This window comes from Physcomitrium patens, chromosome 20, assembly GCF_059467195.1.
Source record: "Physcomitrium patens ecotype Gransden chromosome 20, ASM5946719v1, whole genome shotgun sequence".
In the NCBI taxonomy this organism is placed as follows: domain Eukaryota; kingdom Viridiplantae; phylum Streptophyta; class Bryopsida; order Funariales; family Funariaceae; genus Physcomitrium; species Physcomitrium patens.
The window spans coordinates 15,842,110-15,861,674 of record NC_143429.1 but is presented as its reverse complement, the minus strand read 5'-3'; the positions used below and the strand labels follow the sequence as shown (position 1 = coordinate 15,861,674).

At 35.3% G+C, this 19,565-nt stretch overlaps 2 protein-coding genes across 3 annotated transcripts; one reads left to right on the top strand and one right to left on the bottom strand.

Annotated features, from left to right (window-relative positions):
• Positions 1-5,135: 5,135 nt before the first annotated feature.
• Positions 5,136-7,913, bottom strand: LOC112272949 (peroxisomal 2,4-dienoyl-CoA reductase [(3E)-enoyl-CoA-producing]). The gene is made up of 5 exons (XM_024501157.3): positions 7,569-7,913; positions 6,855-7,014; positions 6,476-6,645; positions 5,967-6,189; positions 5,136-5,782 (listed from the first exon to the last, which is right to left on the bottom strand). Exons 1-5 carry the CDS (start codon positions 7,758-7,760, stop codon positions 5,631-5,633), a joined length of 897 nt encoding a protein of 298 aa, XP_024356925.1. The 5' UTR covers positions 7,761-7,913; the 3' UTR covers positions 5,136-5,630.
• Positions 7,914-17,565: 9,652 nt separating this feature from the next.
• LOC112273449 (ATP-dependent Clp protease adapter protein CLPS1, chloroplastic) lies at positions 17,566-19,507 on the top strand. Of its 2 annotated transcripts, none has more exons than XM_024502261.3 (5): positions 17,566-17,709; positions 18,050-18,166; positions 18,482-18,558; positions 18,755-18,902; positions 19,065-19,507. In XM_024502261.3, exons 2-5 carry the CDS (start codon positions 18,135-18,137, stop codon positions 19,318-19,320), a joined length of 513 nt encoding a protein of 170 aa, XP_024358029.1. In that variant the 5' UTR covers positions 17,566-17,709; positions 18,050-18,134; the 3' UTR covers positions 19,321-19,507. The 2 variants fall into 2 exon arrangements, with proteins under 2 accessions (XP_024358029.1, XP_024358028.1); XM_024502260.3 differs by having other exon boundaries at positions 18,689-18,902.
• Positions 19,508-19,565: the final 58 nt, after the last annotated feature.

Genomic DNA, 19,565 nt, shown 5'->3' with positions numbered 1-19,565 from the left:
AACTCTTCCATCCGCCAACGCCAAAGCCAACGCTGGGTGAGGCTCATGGGCACTGATTATAGCATCATTCCGCTTTGTCTCCGCTCTTCACTGCCGTCTTTATTCATTTTCTATATATACATGTTATTATTAATATACATATTTCTTCTCTATCTTTATCTTCGATCTCTTTCACTGCTGCCGCTGCTGGTGGTTTTGTTACTTTAGTGCCTTTATCTTTCTTGTATGGAGTGAACTGCACATAGTGGTTGAATTATCATTCTCTGCTTCTGTGAGATATGTTTTGCAAAGTAGTGGAGTGAATGCACTGACTACGTCTTGCTGGAAATGCACTTTCTAAACCTATGTTCATTTACGACCTCGGAAGGTCTCGAGTTTTTCTATTTTTCTCATCAAAATCGTCCGATGTATTAGCGACGGAAATTACACATCATGTATGTATGTGACTGCAATATATACAGATTTCCATGTAAGTATTTTCAACTTTTCAAATCTCCGCACGATACGCTTGTACACAGTATCTACATGCTTTTGAAAGCAACAACCAAATTTACTGTTCAAAGTGACGGATATTGGTGCCCTTATCCTCGCTCTCCAGGCATTTGTCGCAGCAACCCTGAGGCAGATGGAGCTAGATTCCTCAACTCATGTCAATGACCCCTGGCCATGAAATCCATCAAACCTTGAAGTTGATCAGCCAAAATGGACACAGCTTAGCTCTAGTAGTGAAGAAGAACAATCTCGGCAAATTTTTGCCCAATTTCGAAGTGGAAAGGCTTTTCTGTACCGCGATTGCAGACACTGAGGGTCCCGATTGTCCGCGTGCGGCGACTTCTCACGCTTGCACAAGCAAAAGCCTAGACTGGGGGCTTCAACTTCCTCCGTGGGTCAAGGTCAACGACCATACAATCCAGAACCTCAGATCCTTCTCAGAAGCAGAACTGTTCGAGGTCAACGAGGAAATTTCCTAGCGGTGTACAGATTCGTCTTTCCAGCTAGCCAAAATCGAGTAATTTCACTCAAATAGACCAAAAATCGGCAACACGTTAAATCAGTGAAAAGTTCGCTCCACTGCTGCCATCCACTTCCCTGACAACATCCGATTGCTATCAAATTTCAATTAAACACTGGTCCGGGATTCGTATAAAAAGGAACAAACGGTAGTAGTACCTAAGAGGACGAAACAGCTTTCTTTCAAACAACAAAGAAAAGAATGAAAGTGGTGCACAGTGACTATAGCATGGAATCACGGGTTCCATTGCAACCCATAGTAATTTAAGGTTTCACAGACTTCAGGCCAGGTTGAGATCAAGGCACCGAGGACCCACCTCGAAGAAGAATCCATGAACACGAATATTCGCGATCGAGGGCTCTAGCTTGGAGAATGGACCAGTTGTCTGCGGAGCTAGGCGGAGGAAACAGCCCACGCCAGCTGCGTCGCGGAATGAGAAGCTTATCGAGAGGTGCTTCTGTTTCGTATTGTATTGTTTTCTAGGCAGGGGAGGATAATCAATCCGAAAGGAAACGCAGCTCAAGAGGGGCTTGCTTGCTTGATTTTAGGGTCCTATTTGGAGGGGATGGAGCAAAGTGTGCGGGGCCAAGTGAAGCCTCGGCGTCGTCTCGCCATCCATCCATCCCATGAATGACGGCGAGTGGAATCGCGGTGGGCTCATTCACTCCCTCGCGACTTGTCCAACCCCCCCCCCCGTTTCATTGAATAATACGGGGTTTGGATCACAACGCAATCTCATTTGTATTATATTTGTATGTGTGTATAGATATATATTAGGTGTTTATCACAGGGTGTTGTTAATGTTTCTACAATTATTACAATTGTCAACACGACTTATTTTTATTAAAGTTTTAATTATTTTTCACATAATTTTAAAATAAGATAATTTATTGAAAACGTTGATAGTTTTTTTATAGAATATAAAAACAAATAGAAAATAATAACCAAAAAAATATGTCAAGTGGGTGATCGGTTGTAGTAGCAAAAATTATGGTGGTAGTAGTAATACCTTTATTTTATTATATAAGTAATATCATATATGAAGTCTTAACCAAGTTTGACCACCTCAAATATACTACTTATACATAGATATATGTATGTTTATATATATATAGATATATAGTAGACATTTATTTGTAGAGAATGATAATGCAATCCAAATTTTTACTAAAGCAATCCATTCCATCTTAACCATCATTGCATCCTTACAGCTTCCATCTTTGTTCCTAGCTTTTCTCCATTCCCAACCATTGCTAAGGACAGAGAGGGGGATTGAAAATGTTGAGAATAGGAACAATGGTTGAGAACATGGGAATGGCTAGGAATAGAGGCGACAATTGGGAACAAAAGAACAATTGGAAATAGAGATGGGGTTGAAAAGGATACAATGATGGTTTAAACATGTGGGTCAATTTAGTAAAAATTTAGGTCACTCTATCATTTTCCTTATTTTATTATATAAATGATAGTATATTAGAAATCTTAAATCAAGTTGACAATATATTTTTTTAATAATAAAAAAATATTTAAGATGGAATAACTTGACTATCTATCTGATTTGATTTTAATTTTTTAATATATTAGATAACTATTATTATAACAATAAATTCAAAAATAGTCTCTTAATTTATTGATGATTTTTCTATTTATTACAAAATTGTAAGATGCCATTATTAATTTGATATTATTATAATATTTATCCATGATTTTTCACATCTTTTAGTTCCATACAATATTTAGCTTGATGCACCAACACTGCATTGTGCATCAGAAGCAAACTATATGATATTTTCCTCTGTAAGTACTAACCAGAGTATGTGAAATCACAATTGTGACAAATATTTGATGAGCTTGTTCACTTACCACCAATAACCATGACTTCAACCTTAACACTGTAGCAAAACTTGCAATGTGAACCATATCTGCTGTGCAAGGAATGGCAAAGCCATGCTGGAGGGATGAACATGGCACAACTTCTTGTAAGACTAGATGGACCAAAAGTCCTATTGAAGAAGCAGTGTTTGTTGAACTGTACACACTACCAACAATTAGTGGCTTTGAAGTTCACATAATCCATGGAATATCTATCAGGAAAAAAATATCAATTACCCAACAACGTGTAGGTCAAATATGATGAAAAGAATTAATTGACATAACGTTGCAAACTTGTACAATAGACATTGATGACTTCAGCATAGATGTCAACAAATTCAAAGCACTTCTCTAACATGAGTGTAAACTACGATTCTGCTCAACGATCTTTTACAGCACCCTGTCTTACATATTACGTTGATGATCGGTGACCCGGAGTTAGAACGAAATTATCAAGAAGTTGAATCCTAACACCCTGATTTTCTGCAGTGCTGAAACCCTAATCCTCTGATTTATCCATACAACTTTGCGCCGAAGCTCCAAAGCATTTCTCAGTTAGAGGATACTTACGCTGAAAGAGCCAACAATTGATATTCTTTTATTCTACTAATGTTGTCATGTCTAAATCTTCCGCTATAAACAATGCTCTAACGAGTCAACTAATCCAACCTTTTCCACTTACAATCCAAATCTTGAGAGGATTTTGAACCAAACACTCATAAGAATCACTACTTCACACATCTCCAATTTTACACTTCCTTCAAAATCTCCTTCCACTTTCATCACATCGCTATGTCCAGCTCTCTGTGAACTCTCTCAGCTTAAAAAACAACAATAGCCCACAACAATCCACAACAGTCTCCTGTTGCAACCAAAAACCCTATTCAACAATCTCCATATCGAAGCAAATACAATTCAAGGGCGTATTCAAAGCACGCAAGAACCCATGAGCAGATTAGTACAGAAAGCTTTACAAAGTGTCAAGACCATGCCTTGCCGACATTGGGATTTGAACCCACAGCATCGAAGATAATGGTTTTTGCATAAGAAAATTCACTCAAAAATACTTCCTGATGCTTAAATGCAGCAGATGATCACGCACAAACGCGGTAAACGTGACAATTTGGAGACAAGAACAGGTCGTGGATTAAATAACATGACCTATTACTATTTTAAAACAATCTATTAGAAGTTGTAAACTTTGATATATATATTAAGATAAAAGAAAGAAAAAATTCAGATATATATTTTTGGTTTAGGATCTTTTTAAAACAAAAGCTTTGGTAGACACAATATATTTTATTTAGCTTAATATACATTTATTAACACTTTAAGGATGTTAATTTGAGTAAAATTTACGTATTTATTCTGTATATTTATTTATGTTAATATGTATGTATATATATATATATATATATATATATTCTCAATAAAATATTTAATCAAAGTTATTTAATTGAAGTTATTAGCCAAAGTTATTTTGAAATTGGCATTATACATATCAACCTCTTGAAATATTAACCATCACTAATATCAATTTTTATCATTAAATTTTTTAAAAGTTACATAATAAGTTTCTAAAGATATTATGTCATGGTTTAAAGCCACCAACAAAAATTATAACAAGTCAAGTCAAAACTAATTAAAAAAATAAATTAAAATAAAATATGTAATAAAATTTGATAAAATTTTGTATCTTCAACCTCATAATAAAACAATGTTACTTCTTTGTACTAAGAACATAGATTTACACAAGCTTATATGTATGTAAAAGTAGCGTCATTTATTTTTATGTTTAAATAAGTTAATTCTTTTTTTTGCTTTTATGTACAATTAACTTTCTATCTTCTATAAAAACTTTTCTTCTAGGATAACGACCTAAGTTTTGTATAACAAACTTTAAGGGTCTTTTGAAACTTAGAAAAAAACTAATTCTGAAAATTATAATAAATTATGTTATAAAACTAAAATAATTTCTAAAAAGAATTTTTTATACACTTGTATATCATTATTTTTTAAAATCAAATTTAAGATAATTTGACAGTTGTATCCCTCATGCTAAAATGATAGAATTGTACATAGTACAAGAAAAAAGTTGACTTTCTCTTAATTAATCTGTTTTACATCAAGTAACTGGAACAAGACCATGCTGTTATCAGACAGTTGAGAATCTGGTTTCTTAGTTCTAAGATAAACACACAATACATCGTAAAATGTCATTGTGGGTGAAGCACCAGCAAGTGGACCAAAATAGATAAAGACATCGATACCACCCAATATCGAAGCATCTCGTTTATGAACATGAGAACCAGTCAGAACCAGAGCTACCGCATACAGCTCCACAGTCACACTTTAATTTTATCCTCTTCTGTATTGTGGTTTCATTCCTTCTAAGACAGCTCTCCTCCTACAGAAGGTTTTAGGGTTTAGGATCCACCTGGCCCTTTGGATCAACATTGCCGTACTTATTAGGTTATACTAATCTGTTATTTGGAACGTAGAGCACTGTTGACTCTGTATGAATCCTTTGCTGTTGAATCATCTTAACCGTCCAGAGTTAAGTCTAAAAATTTCTATACGAATGTATTGAAGCTGATCACCAATGAAATTGTCCTAGCCCCTTGCACAAGGCCATTTGTTCAAAAGCAGACCATATCCCTTCTCAGTGCTCACTAACCTCCGCTGCCTACATTGACTTGCACAAACCCCGCCGTATCATAATAATCATTTAGTCTCAGAAAAATAGTTAGAGTTTGCTGTTTGGTAACTGGGTTTTACTCCTTGACCTTTGTTCAACTGCACGACCGAACTGGCGCAGTTGCTCCTTCGAAATGTAACGCGGTTTCGCTAACCATGAGCCACCGTCTACAGGAAGGACCGCACCATTGATGTACTTACCTGCGAGACCACAAAAAAAATCATTTAAATCACTGCTGAAGTACAGTATCTTTGACTGTTGATATGTTTCCCTACGACTCTCTAGTATTCAGCTTCAACATGAACATACACTTGGGACTTCCCCAGCACATGCCGCACAGTGAAAGCCATCACAAAACCTAACAGTTAGCGAAATAAGGGTGACCTGATTCAGAAGCAAGAAAAATGGCAGCCATAGCTATATCCCACTTCTCCCCCATCTTTCCAAGAGGGACTGCATCTCCTGAGGAAATTCCAGCTTCCTCCGGATTTAATTTCTCCATGCCTGGCGTGCCAGATATGGGACCTGGAGCGATACCATTGCATCGAATCTTGTAGTCTGTACCCCACTCCAAAGCTAAACTTCTAGTAAGGCTGTCAACTGCAGCCTGCATCACAAAACAAAAAAATCATTTTTAATTTTTAACTTAAAATTTTATTAAATAAAAAATGCTTCACAACAACCCCGCAAGTGCCGAGCAATATGATCCTGTAATTTGTAAGGTGCAATCCAACGAAGAAGCTGTATGCAGCGTGCATAATTGGAGGTGGAAGAAAACTAAGGTGCTACGTCAAACATCAATAATTTCATGCTTATAGGGCACAAAAATAATAAAATAAATCCTCCTCCATCACTGGAGACAGCGAAGTTGAATAAAGAAACAAGAGTTATACCTTCGCAGCGGAAACATGAATTTGATACCAATTTGCACTGTAATGCAATGTAGCACTAATGCTGATAATGACCCCACCTTCGTTTGGACCCTTCCCTTTGCCTCCCTGCTTTAGATAGTTCACGGCTGCATGGCTCATCGTAAATGTTCCAACGGTGTCTATGTCCATAACTGCACCATTTTCAACAGTTCAAGAGTCGGTGAGGACACTCTTCAAAAGAAATTGCACAAGATCCATTCCATACCCACGTATTAAGATTTCACTAAAATAACGATCATACACGGCAAATCGCATCGAAGGACAAAATATACCAACTTTACTCATTACACTCCAAAGTTCAATTTCCAAATCAAAGAAACAAGCAAGTAAAAAACCTCACCAGTTTTGAAGCCATTGGGAGAGAGGTCCTCGGCTGCAGAGAGGAAGTTCCCAGCAGCCCCATTTATAAGGATATCAAGTCTACCCAGCTCTTCGACTACCGTCTCAACAACACGGCTGGCATCCTCCTTCTTGCGCACATCACCCTGCACGCCTACAGCCTTCTCGACAAAACGTCAAGTCAGTGGAAAGTCAGTGGCAGTAGTTAAGTCTAAATTCTGACCACACCTTGTACAACATTCCCATCTCAAAACGTACAAGAGCAGCTACAGAATAATTCTAGAAAAACAAAATATTGGTAAGGACACAAGGCATACATAATTTGATTGTAAGCTACAAGGGCTAGCTAATTTCACAGTATCACCATCTAACCTAACGAAAAAGAACTTACGATTATTAAGCGGCACCTCGGGGTCAGCGCTAAACAGAGGAGGGCATACTTTTACCGACGTTTCTGAGCTTGTAAATCAATCCTAACCCAGAAATCTTACCATTAAGACCCCCAAAATCCACCCGTCATTCTCTTCACACACAAACATAACACCATTTACAAAATGTCCAATCCTCAGGGAGGAGGTAATACACATAGTTGTACGATAAATTCTACATCTGTGCAAATTGGTAGGACCCAACTAGCAATTGCACTCGACGCAGACATCCACACAATCGGCCCCACAAAAACACTACCAAAACCTTAGAACAGAAGAAAAGTTACCCTGATGCCGAGGCTCTCTAACGACGCCACCGCCGCGTCAAGGACGTGCTTCCGGCGGCCCATAATGGCCACCATTGCGCCATGGAGGCCAAACTGGGTGGCAATTTCAAAGCATATCCCTGAGCCCCCTCCTGTGATCAGAGCAACCTTGCCCTTCAGCACCGTATTCCTGAACGGCGACTCGTCGGCCATCGCCAGGGCTTCAAATTCAAATGGCAACGCCAACTAAACTCTCACTATTCTCAACGATTTTCACTAGTCAGGAAACACAAAACTCAAAGTGTCGTCCTCAGCGATTGTACAAATATGCAATGTAAGCTCCCAACTCACAAAATTGGCACGACAATGTTGATGGAAGGGGAAGGTGGGCCACGGAAGAATTGGATTCACGGCGATGACGATGGAGCTGCCTCGCATGCGGACGAAAACTCGTGTTCGTTCATCGGATTTTTCCTTTCTCGTAGCGCTTCCGTTCAACTTGGCTTGGCTCAAAGCTTTTACAAAGTGCAACAACGAATCTGGAAGATTCTATTTTGAAGCTGAGGAGAATTGATTTCAAAATAGTAATTGGTTTATAATTGGTTTAGTAGTGTAGCATCGTTCTAACGACCTCTTAAGATTTGATACATACTTTTTTTCAAGATATTGATTTTAAGATTTAACTAAATGGCAACAAAATTCACTAAATAATAATAATGAAAATGTTTATAATTAATGGTACGATTTTATTTTGATACCTTAATCATAATAAGAACACAAGAATTCTATTGCACAATCTTAGGTAAAAAAAAATAAAACTTTTCAAATGTTTGTTAAATAATCAAACTCATACTTATTATTAAAAAATACTAAGTAATTTTAACTATATGTGAGTCTTGTTGTTACAATGCTTCAAAGAGACAAACAACACTACTTCTCACTCCTGAATTTTGTGGTTTTTTCATCCATAGAATGTATGATGATTTTTAGGTGACATTCTCAAGATGATATCACAATAGCTATTAACAAGGTATTTTGAGGCATTTATTTCAACACTTTGTGTTGTACCAAAACTCTCTTGCTTTGTTTTTGGATGTTTGATAGAAATGGATCGATTGTAGTTGGAGCTTGATGAAATGTATATTGTAAGAAACTACTTGATACCTCTTTTTAAAATGATTTGAATTTTTTTGGTAATATTGTGTTAATATTATTGTAATTGGAAGTAGTTTCATTAAGATTGTAGTTGATTGTAGTAGCATTTCACAAAGTTTGTTCAAGTTTCTTTTCTTTGGTTGTGGATTTAATAAAGCATTTGCTCCAATCTATAGCAAGAAGTAGAAATGTATGAGAAACTTGCTTTGAATTGGTATTACATCAATTAGATTTTAAAGCAAAGGAATTTATTTCTTCTTGTTAAGGACAAGAACTCAATAAAAGTAAATACACAAGTGAAACTCTCTCAAAAAAATATGAAAAAATAGAAATACAGAAGTATGTATACTAAAAAGAAACTAGAATGGCTATTGCTAAAAGACAAGGAAATTAAAGACTCTTGAAACTAGACTAGAAGTAAGAAAGGTGTTGATAAGAGTGAAGAAGGCTTCACTCTTGCCTCCATATATACTATCCACCTAGAATCTTTGTGGCGACATTCTATAAGACCTCTAAAAACATGTTGACTTTGCATGATACATATCTTAATTTACAAGGCAAATTTTCTATATAGGCGCCACATAGTTAGCTTGATTTATAAGCTACCAATACATATGGCATGTGGTTGACTTATTGACCAAGTTTTTAACCTATTAATCATCTAAAAATACATTTAAAGTTAAAATAGCATCTAAAAAGCTTTTAGAAAGCTTTTTTAGAAGGTATTATGAAATTAATCTACTTTTATCTACTTCTACCTATTCATATTAACTAGGTAATAATTACAATAAATATTATTCGTGACACTGCTAGAAATAGATTTGATAAGTTTTTTGTGGTTTAAGGTGGAGTTTGGCTTGGAATTTATAGATCCTAGAGCAAATGCTCTATATAGATAGATGGAGTCAAGGGAGCTAGGTTTAAGTCCTTCAAAAATCTTGAATCAATTGATAGTTATTGAAAGAATGAATGTAGATTGTGTAATTTGTACGGAGTTGGTAGGATGCCTATTGCTTTATATAGATAACTGTATGTAAATGTTTCTAAAGAATTAGTCAAAATATTGGCTTTTTACTTAGATGTAGGCATATAGTTGACGAATATGTCCTCAATCATGTATACATTTTTTAATAAAATAAAACTAGATTTCTATATATTGTATTTGAGAATATAATATTAAATTATCTATAAGTTTGATATAACTTTGATTGTTGTTAAGAACTAGGAATGAGTTGGTACTACAAATTTGCAATTCTTGTAACATCTATTATAAATATATGGCATCTTTTGTGGCTTATAAAAATACTTTATAATTGGCATCAATAGTGCTTTGGCTATTATTGCTTGTCTCTTGCTGGACCATTTAATTGGTGCCTCATTAATCTTATATATTATCCTAGAAATGGATCATCTAGTATCTAGATCTCTACTATATTTGACATCTATAAAGCTTCCTAGTATAATTTTTTCATTTGTGGAAAGAAAATTCCAACATTATCAACTCTTTTGAAGTATCTCAATACTTGTTTTATAACGGTTATATATTTTTCTTATTGGTGTTGAATATATTTTATTAGAATACTAATAGAAAATCTAATATTAGACCTAAAAATCACAATGATATATAATAATCCTCCTATCAACGATTGGTAAATAAATTTGTCAACAATTTTTTTTTCATATTGGCTTAAAGGTAAGTATTGGAGCAAATAGGAGTTTAGATTGGATTACAATTTTTTATATCAAATTTATGTAATAATTTGTTGATATAATTTTCTTCATGTATCTATTTAAGAAATGAATCCCATTAATTTTTTTCTCAAAGATAAGTAATGGCTTTTATCAATTCAATTATCTCAAAGATTTTTAGCAATAGTGATAATAAATTCTAAAATATTTTTGAATTTTTCCTTATAACAATAAGATCATCCATGAATAATAGTATGATTGTATATTAAGTATTATTAACTGAGTAATACATGTTGTATTCCGCTAAATTCTTAATAAGTATTTTGTTTATAAAATATGCATCTATTTGTGAATACCATGCTAATGGTAATTATTTAAGTTCATATAAGGCTTGAATCAATTTCCACACTTTCTTTTCTTATATCAAGGTTTGAAACCTAAAGGTTTATGCAAATAGATCTCTTCATCTAAAATACCATTTAAGTAGGAAATTTTTATATCTAGTTATTGTAAATTATAATTCTTTTAAGCTACAAATATCAATAAGGATTTGATGGTGCTCCATTGAATAACTAAAGTGTATGTATTGAAGTAGTTAGCTCTTTGTATTTGTTCAAACCTTCTAGTGACTAATCTTGTCTTTAATCTATTTGATTTGTCATTGTTTCTATCTTTTATCTTGAAAATCCACTTTAATGTGATTGCAAGTTTTTCTTCTAATAAACCTATGATTTTTTAAGTGTTGTTTTTAGTAATTAAATTAATTTCCACCTATATAGCTTTCTTCCATCTCTTATATCCAATAGCTTATTTTTAACTATGTAATTTTCTACAAAGTTATTTTAGTTGTATTTTCTACAAAAAAATATAAAGTAGTCTTTGAACCTAATACTTAGCCTTCTACTCCAAAAAAATTATCTTTGGTATGTCTTATTACCTATTGTTTCCATTTTATTGTCAGTTTCAATTTCAATGTTGGATTCAATTAGAGTATTTACTTCTTTGTTGTACTCATATGTTGGTGTATTTATCTGTATGAACTATAGATGGTCTAAGTCAATTACATTGGATTCATTGTTTTTTGAATTTTAAAAGACTATATTATCTTTGCATGCATCCATTGGAATTGTAAGATACTAAAGGCCAAATTTAATTTTATTGCATATAACATCTCTAGAAATTAATATTTTTTCAGGTAAGTGGATCTAACAACTTGTATGCTTTGGTTTGTTTGTCAAAGCCTACAAGTATGCACTTCTTGATTTTTTATTCTAGTTTTTTTTGTTGTATTTTTTATATATGAATAAAAGCTATATGTCCAAATATTTTTATAGTTCAAGTAATATATTTCTTTAGAAACCACTCACAATATTATTTTCTAACCATACATTGTTCACATAGAGTTTTTATTAAATTAAGTAGTGGTATATCTAATACTTTATTATGTCATGAGAGATAGTTGAAGTTGTTGTAATTTAGGTGTCTAATTTTAATGCCACAACTCAATATATTTCATATTCCTACTTAATCTTGTGGTTCTTCGTAAACTGTCGATTGTCTGGTTAGCTTGTATAAAGAGAATATTATTCATCATATATAGACTATTTTTTTGATCATAATGACCTATCATAGTTAGCTTATTGTTTTGATTTATGATCCAACATTGGTTGTTAGAAAATACTACTATCTCTTCAATTTCAACTAAACATCCTATTGAAATTAAGTTTTTTTAGATTAAACATGTAGAAAATCTTATTGAATTTTATTTCACCATTAGTAGTATAAAGTATGACATTGCTAATTTTTACTATTGGATGTTTTTTTCTCTTACTATTAATATTTTTCTATGATATTTTGGTGCATATAATTCTAAGTAGTTCTTATTTTCTCTGATATAGCAAGTTGCTCCAAAGTCAAGATACCAAGATTGTTTTTTTTTTCTAGCTCTTGTGTTATTTCAATAAGTATAATGTTTATATCTTTGACAATTGTAGAATAGGTAAATAAATTTTATAATAAGTTACTGGTTGATTATTGACAACCTTGAGAATTAGACTTATGGTTAGGGAGTTTAGTTGATAACAGTAGGATGTTAGTAGAACAAATGGTTAAGAATTCAAAAGATCATAATCTTTGGAATCTGCTGACCAATGGTCCATCTTTTAGTAGGATAAAGAAGTTGAGAAGTGGAACATCGGGACCAGACTGTGAGAGTCATAAGCCGGGGGGGGACAAACTGTGAGAGTCGTAAGTCGGGGAGCCAAACTGTGAGAGTCATAAGCCGGAGAGCCAGATTGTGAGAGTCATAAGCTAGGGAGCCAGACTGTGAGAGTCGTAAACCGGGGTAAGCTTGGTGCTACCTCTTTATTTTCTTTGCTTTTATTATTTGCTTATGAAGAATTGTGATTGAGAGAAGTATTCTTGAAACTGTGATTAGAATATTGTCGAACATGACTTTGGACTGACCATTTGGGAAAAAATCTATGACCTTGAGAATTGAGATTATCAAATTGTGTTGTGTTAAGTGAAGATATTGAATTCTGTGTGATGAATTGAGAAACTGAATATAATAAGTAAGCTGGAGATCAGTAATTGAATATATATAAACCGCAAAGAGAGTAACTGGGAGATGAACAGATAAAAATACGGAAGTATTATTGAATTGATAGTCGTAGAATGGATTATGTGTTGAATTAAGACGGAAGTAGTAAGCCTTGGTGTTTTGTAGTTTGATAATTGATTTCAGATAGCCAGAGTACAATCAATTGTGATACTAACGGATCCAATTCCTATAACCAGTCTTTCTCCGTCTTCGAATCCACCTCTATTAGTTCAATTGCTTTGGTATATTGAAGCTTGAACACAATGAGAATAACAACAACATTCAAAACATTGTGATGCTTATTGATTACTATATTGATATTGGTATTTTCTTTTTATATAGAATATTTGATGTAGCAGAGAAAAGCAAGGTGATTAAATGATCCACATACAAAGTATCTGAATTCCACACATTGTCATACTATAAATGCTTATAGTATGTAAAATATAGTTAAAACATATTATATGTTGACAAATCTAGATGTGTGTTAGAGTGGTTAATAGATTGAATTAAAAGGAGTTGGTATAAAAAACCTTACTTTGTTTTTTTTACTTTTTTTGATTTTGGCATTATATATATATATATATATATATATATATATATATATAGGACCTAAATATTTAATATGAAGCCTTGAAAGAAGGTGGAAGCCTAAGAAAGAAAATCCAAAATAGTGGGAGGCTAATTGGGAGGAATGAAAGTAAGGCATGGTCAGATAAAGGCAAGGAATGGGGAACTTCATCCCTGTTGGTCGAATACTATGCCCAATGGACTTTGAGAAGGCTGTCCATGACCTTAATAAAGATTTGAGTGACTTCAAAGAAGGCATTCGGAAATTAGAAGCTAGTGTTATAATATTTAGGATTTGGACTACAATTTGTGTGCAAAAATTAGAGGATTTGAAGTTAGGATGAAGAAGTTATAGACGTTTGAAGTTAAGGTGTCAATTTAAGACATATTGTTACTCTTTTGTGAATATGAGGAATTGTACGATAGTTTTTGAAGATCAAAAGATGCGGCTAGACTGATGATTTTAAGGCCTATATCTTTTATAAAAGAATTTTTACTTTTGGAATTCATATAAAGGAGATATAAGGAGTTGAAGGCAATGCTTTGAAATCAAAGGCAATAAGTGAGCAATTTTGTTTATAGTAATAGTTGGAGCCATAACTTGAGTTTTCACATGAATTTTTGGCTCAAACTTTCGGAGTATGAAAAATTTTGTATTATAAAGCTATACATACAAATATGGTGGTACTTGAGCTTTTATTTTGTGAGATATAAAAAAAATTGTATGCGGTGTCGTGTTGTAACACGAGTATACCGTGAAAATATAAAGAAAGGAGACTTTTATTAATGTTCAGTTACCTCGAATATTGGGAGCAACGACCAATTCCAATGCAAATACTGGGAGGCCAGGTTCGGTCATCCCGTTACAGTCAGTCGGGGCATACTGAAATGCTCCGTTCGATTCCAATAACGAGAGTCAGCAGAAAGGGAAAGGACCAATTCAACGACGGGTGAGCCTGGTTCGAAGAGCCAATTGGATCCAATTTCAAGACATCCAATCCAGATCTTACTACGTGTCTCTTAGCCAATATGAGACCTAAATTGGTCGGGCAACCCAATGCGGTCCAACTACGGGAACATCCAGGTCTTGCTACGGGCCTCTTAGCCAATATGAGACCTGAATTGGTCGGGCGACTCAATGTGGTCCCGATTACGGGGGTTCCGATTCCGTTTCAGGCTGTTTTGTTCTTTGTGCCGTTCCAATAACGTCCTTTCGATAAAAGGATCTCTTAAATGTAAAAACGGAGGAGAAAGCTCTGACGACGGAGCCAATTCTGGATCCAAGACGGAAGGAGCCAATTCTGGATCCAGGACAGAAGGAGCCAATTCCGGATCCACGATGGAAGATTGAAGAAATTCAGAGGCTAGGATTTGAAAGAGGAGAGAATTAGGGTTAAAGTAGAGGATAGGTTAAGAGAATTGGGGAAGTTTTGAAAAGGATCAGAGAGGGAGCTTCATGCTTCAGGAAGGAGAAAAAAGACAAAGAATTGGGTTTTTTTTCATAGGGTTTTGGGAAGACTGAGGCAATCATTGCTGAAGTCAGTGCTGTACTAGTGAATCATGGTTTTAATGAAGCGGGTGTGATTACTCTTCACTATTTTGTGAAATCGAGGTTACGTCTGTGATTGAAGGATTAAAAGGGTGTCTATATGATTGAGTATGTGGAGTGAATGAAATTTATTGGGTTACTCTAATGAGATAGTTAGTGGATACAAGATCGTGAGTATAAAGCGGCATCGAAGATTAGCAGTTTGGGTTGTTCGGGGTTCTCTGTAACGTCTAGAGACCTACCGGCTGGGGCAAAAAAGGACTTCGGCGAGCAGTCGAAGGGTATCCGTATAGATTTACGGTGTATTCTTGTAATCGTTTATATTCCAATAGTCAAAAACTGATAGACTGCTTGAATATTGGCGAATCTCTATACTACCTTCTACAGCCAGACGCCCGACGCGTTCTCGAGCAGGAAAGCACGTAATACGACAGCGGGTGTATAAAAATAAGGGTTTGAAGTGATTGTTAGGATTTTCAAGATATCTCAAGATCTTCAATAAATTTGTAATTGAAATTTGTTGTAGAAGTTGATAAGAATACATCAATATTTCATATAAAATTTGAGTAAGTTTGGATAGTCGAATCAGGAGTTATGAGGTATTGAAGTTTGGAAATTTTTTTACAAAAGGATATACAAGGAAGTAGAAATTTTATCATATTTTGGGTGTTGTTGGTTACTTGAGGCTTGTATATTTGGTGTAATTTCTCGAAAAGAAAAATTTTATATATTAACTTAGAGCTTCTTTTTTTTGAAGCTTGATTGAGCAATTAGTGACATCAAGGAGCCTAGTGCTTTCTTGAGGCAAACTCTCTCTACTCTGACAACATAGATTGATTTGAAACAATCATTAATATACACTTTGCCAATGGTGTGGTTTTGTCTTTTTTCCAATTAATTACTTAGTTCATATAAGTTATTTACTCTATACTAATTTTGTGATCTTCTACGCTTTTAATTACAAAGAAAAGAGTAACTTTGTGAGAATTACATAGCTAATACTTCTTCTACTTTCAACATGTTCTTGTGTACTTCAAGGCAATGTAATTTATTTAATAATTTCAAATTAATAGACACAAAACTTGGTAGTTTATCTAAAAGAATCATATTTTCTATTATCTTTTTGGAACTCAAAAGAAGCCATTCAATGTGAGTTGAATAAAGGTTTTGTCTACTACTTTGTATCTTAGTGTAAACAAGATGCTCCTTAGATCTTAAGTAGTTTGTAGATATTCCTCAATTGAACTTCCTTTCTACTATTCTCATATTATGCAGTCTTAAGGATAATAAAAGAATTTGTGATAAAACTTTTGTTTCAAAGATGTTTTTTAATACTTCCTAAATATAAATAAGATCATTATTTTTAAAAGTTCTTTCTATAAATTCATCTTTTATTGCCATTATAATTAATGGGCCTTGACTTTATGGATCTTGAATTGCTTAGCCATAAATATTGATGCTCTAATAATGATGAGAAATGATGATAGTACCATCTTCTTCTCTACTAAATCTCACAAGTTTTTTTCTTCAATATTGCTTTCATTTTTATTTCCACATATTGTAGTTTTTGACATCTTCTAGTTTGTTATCCACTTCAATCATAATCATAGATGACTATTGCTTAATATCATTGACTATGTAATATAAGAAGAAAGAACTACAAGCCTTGAAAGTAGTGCTATACTAATGGAGCTCACTACTATGAACTTGTTCTAATGAGTGCAATAAAGCTAATTTAGGAGCAACCTTCAGTAGTAATTATCATGATTCTAATGCTACCCTAATGAGTTTGAATAATCAAACTCATACCTTTTATTGAGAAATACTAAGTAACTTTAAGTATATGTGAGTCTTGTTGTTACAAGGCTTTGGAGTCGAATGGCACTACCTATTACTTCCAAATTTTGTGATCTGTTCATCCACAAAATGTATGATGATCTTTTAGTGACATTCTCAAGATGATATTACAAACAACTATTAACAAGGTGTTTCAAGACGTTTACTTCAACAATGTTTGTATACAAACATGTAAATTTGTTTTTTTTGAAATATAAATCTTCAATTTCAATGTTTGATCTCTTTTATTTTTTCAATTCAGACAAAAAATAGTATTTCACAACACTTCAGTTTATTTGCACCATAAAAATCACCAAGCATTTGAGTTCACACCAACAAATATGCATCAAAGCGTAACTTGTATCATGTGACAGGTCCTGTTCCCACAGTGCTCAAGGAAGTCACACCCCCGCGGATTCCTCTCCAGAATGGTCGCCCTCCGCAAGCTCAATCTATCGTAGATAATCCTCCCCCGCACGCACATTCCATAGCAGAATGGTCGCCGTGCGCAGGCCCATTCCGACGATGGAATCCTCCAGGGGACAACCCGCTGCCCTCGCAACCACACACTTCCGCTTCTTCGTCCACCACGAGCGCCTTTTGCTGTGCATCCCACTTTTGCAATGCCGCTCTTCGTGATTTCTTCACCACCTCCCGTACAAGGGGATCACCACCTCCGCCTGCATTGTGCTCGTGTCGCGCTGGCGCCCAACTTCGTCACCTGGGTTACTGTGACGCAGAAGATCCGAGGGGTTTAGCAGGTGGTTTCCATGCATGCTTGTAATTGGTTGATGACAGAATTTTTGCGGAGCATTGTGTTGAATGATCGAGGTTGAGAGTAGAACAATTGGGGGCGAGATCATGAGTGGCGTGATAGCGGTGGAATTTCTCACGACTTCTTTTAGTGTATCCCTCTTTTCGGATTGGTGATTTTGGGTATTTGGGTGCGGTGTCCTGATACACTGGAAGAATGAGTCGTTGCTGAGAGGTTTCATGCATGGTTTCAGGAGAATTCCCAAGTGGGAACTCTCTGTGGTGGGAATTCGCAAGTTGGATTGTGAATGTTGAACACATTCTTAGCGTGTCGGAAATGTTTTACAGAGGAACAAGTCGGTTTGAGGCGGCGACCTACCTGTAATTGAGGCTATGTTGTCGTAGCTGTCTCTAATTCGAAGTTCGAGGGCTTATGCTGCTTGGTGCTTTGGAAAAGACATTGAGGTTTGTCCATCTCTTGTCCCGTGAAGAACCTCCCTTGTGTTGAATTTGATTGGATTACTAGTTGTTGAGGTATCTGGTAGGGATTCATTGTCAAGGACCTCGGTTCTCCTTTAACCGCCGTTTCTCGTGGCTTTTTCTCTTCAATGTATTATTTCTCGAATTGCTCAATATAGTGGTCAGAGTGATACATTTTTGTCGCGAAATTGCAACCTTAGCTTCTGTCGCCTTCTCTCTTGGTAAAATTTCCAACGTTTTCCAGTTTCTAAAGAGGCATGATGCTTCCTATCTCTTTTTTTTTTCTCTCTGCTTCTACAGCCTACCCGCAGGGATGGCGGCGAGCCTTCGCCTGTTTATCACTGTTCCTCCTGTAACAAGCCACACTGGAATTAAAGGTATGACATTTTTCGACACGGGAATTGATAATGGAATATCATAAATTGCCAATTGAGCTCTTCTTTGGCATGACGTGCTTATGGGTGAAGCCTCATGATGATCTTTTTATATGCCACCGTCACAATACAGGAAGAGAACTGGAGCACGGTTTGAAGAATTTTCGATGTGGGTCACAAAGAGTTGTCGTTTGTGCAGTTGTGGAGAAGGTGCAAAGAGTCTGTGATAAAGTAAATGGAAGATACGCAATTCGTGATGCTGCAGCTCCTGGCCAAGGAGGGGGTGTAATGGACAGACCAACCATTGATAAGCCCACTCCAGGTCGTGAGAGCGAGTTTGATCTAAAGTGGGTCCTTCACTGCTCTTCCTATGTCTTGGTTCAATCAAGTCTTACATGTGAAGAGCGTCTATTCATGCCTCTTATCAACATGTTTCAGCATTTACATTTGCAGTTTCAATTTTCAGGTGGCATTTTCTGAATTTTTCTGGCTGTCTTCGTGTACCATAGGAAGAAGAAGAAAATGTCACCTCCATATCGTGTCATGCTCCACAACGACAACTTCAATAAGCGTGAATATGTTGTCCAAGTTCTGCTGAAGGCTATCCCCGGAATGACCGTTGACATTGCTGTGAATGTCATGAATGAGGCTCACATCAACGGTATTGCAGTTGTTATAGTGTGCCCTCAAGAAGATGCCGAGGACTATTGTATGCAGCTGAGGACGAACGGCCTCCTAAGTTCTATTGAACCCGATACTTGTTAATCACTTGTTAGGGTAGACCTTTGAGTGTAAAGTATATAGACGTAATCTGTTTGGTAGAAAAAATGAAAGAGAGGACGAAAGGCCCTGCTTACAGAAATGCTGGGCTCATGCTATATGGGTTTGTCGCTGTGCACTGATACCTTCACTGTCATGAATGCAAATTCTTTACGAGCTTTTTTTTATTTTATTTTTATTTTTAAATTTAATAGATACGTAGGTTTTGGCAACAGTTATATTTGTCATCA

Excerpts from the sequence above, each read along its gene's own strand:
- LOC112272949 (XM_024501157.3), bottom strand. The coding sequence starts at position 7,760 with ATGGCCGACGAGTCGCCGTTCAGGAATACGGTGCTGAAGGGCAAGGTT. Across the intron at positions 6,646-6,854 it reads TCCCAATGGCTTCAAAACTG|TTATGGACATAGACACCGTT; the intron begins GTGAGGTTTTTT and ends AAAATGGTGCAG. Across the intron at positions 6,190-6,475 it reads TTCATGTTTCCGCTGCGAAG|GCTGCAGTTGACAGCCTTAC; the intron begins GTATAACTCTTG and ends TTTGTGATGCAG.
- LOC112273449 (XM_024502260.3), top strand. The coding sequence starts at position 18,135 with ATGCTGCTTGGTGCTTTGGAAAAGACATTGAG. Across the intron at positions 18,167-18,481 it reads GCTTTGGAAAAGACATTGAG|CCTACCCGCAGGGATGGCGG; the intron begins GTTTGTCCATCT and ends CTGCTTCTACAG. Across the intron at positions 18,559-18,688 it reads AAGCCACACTGGAATTAAAG|GAAGAGAACTGGAGCACGGT; the intron begins GTATGACATTTT and ends GTCACAATACAG.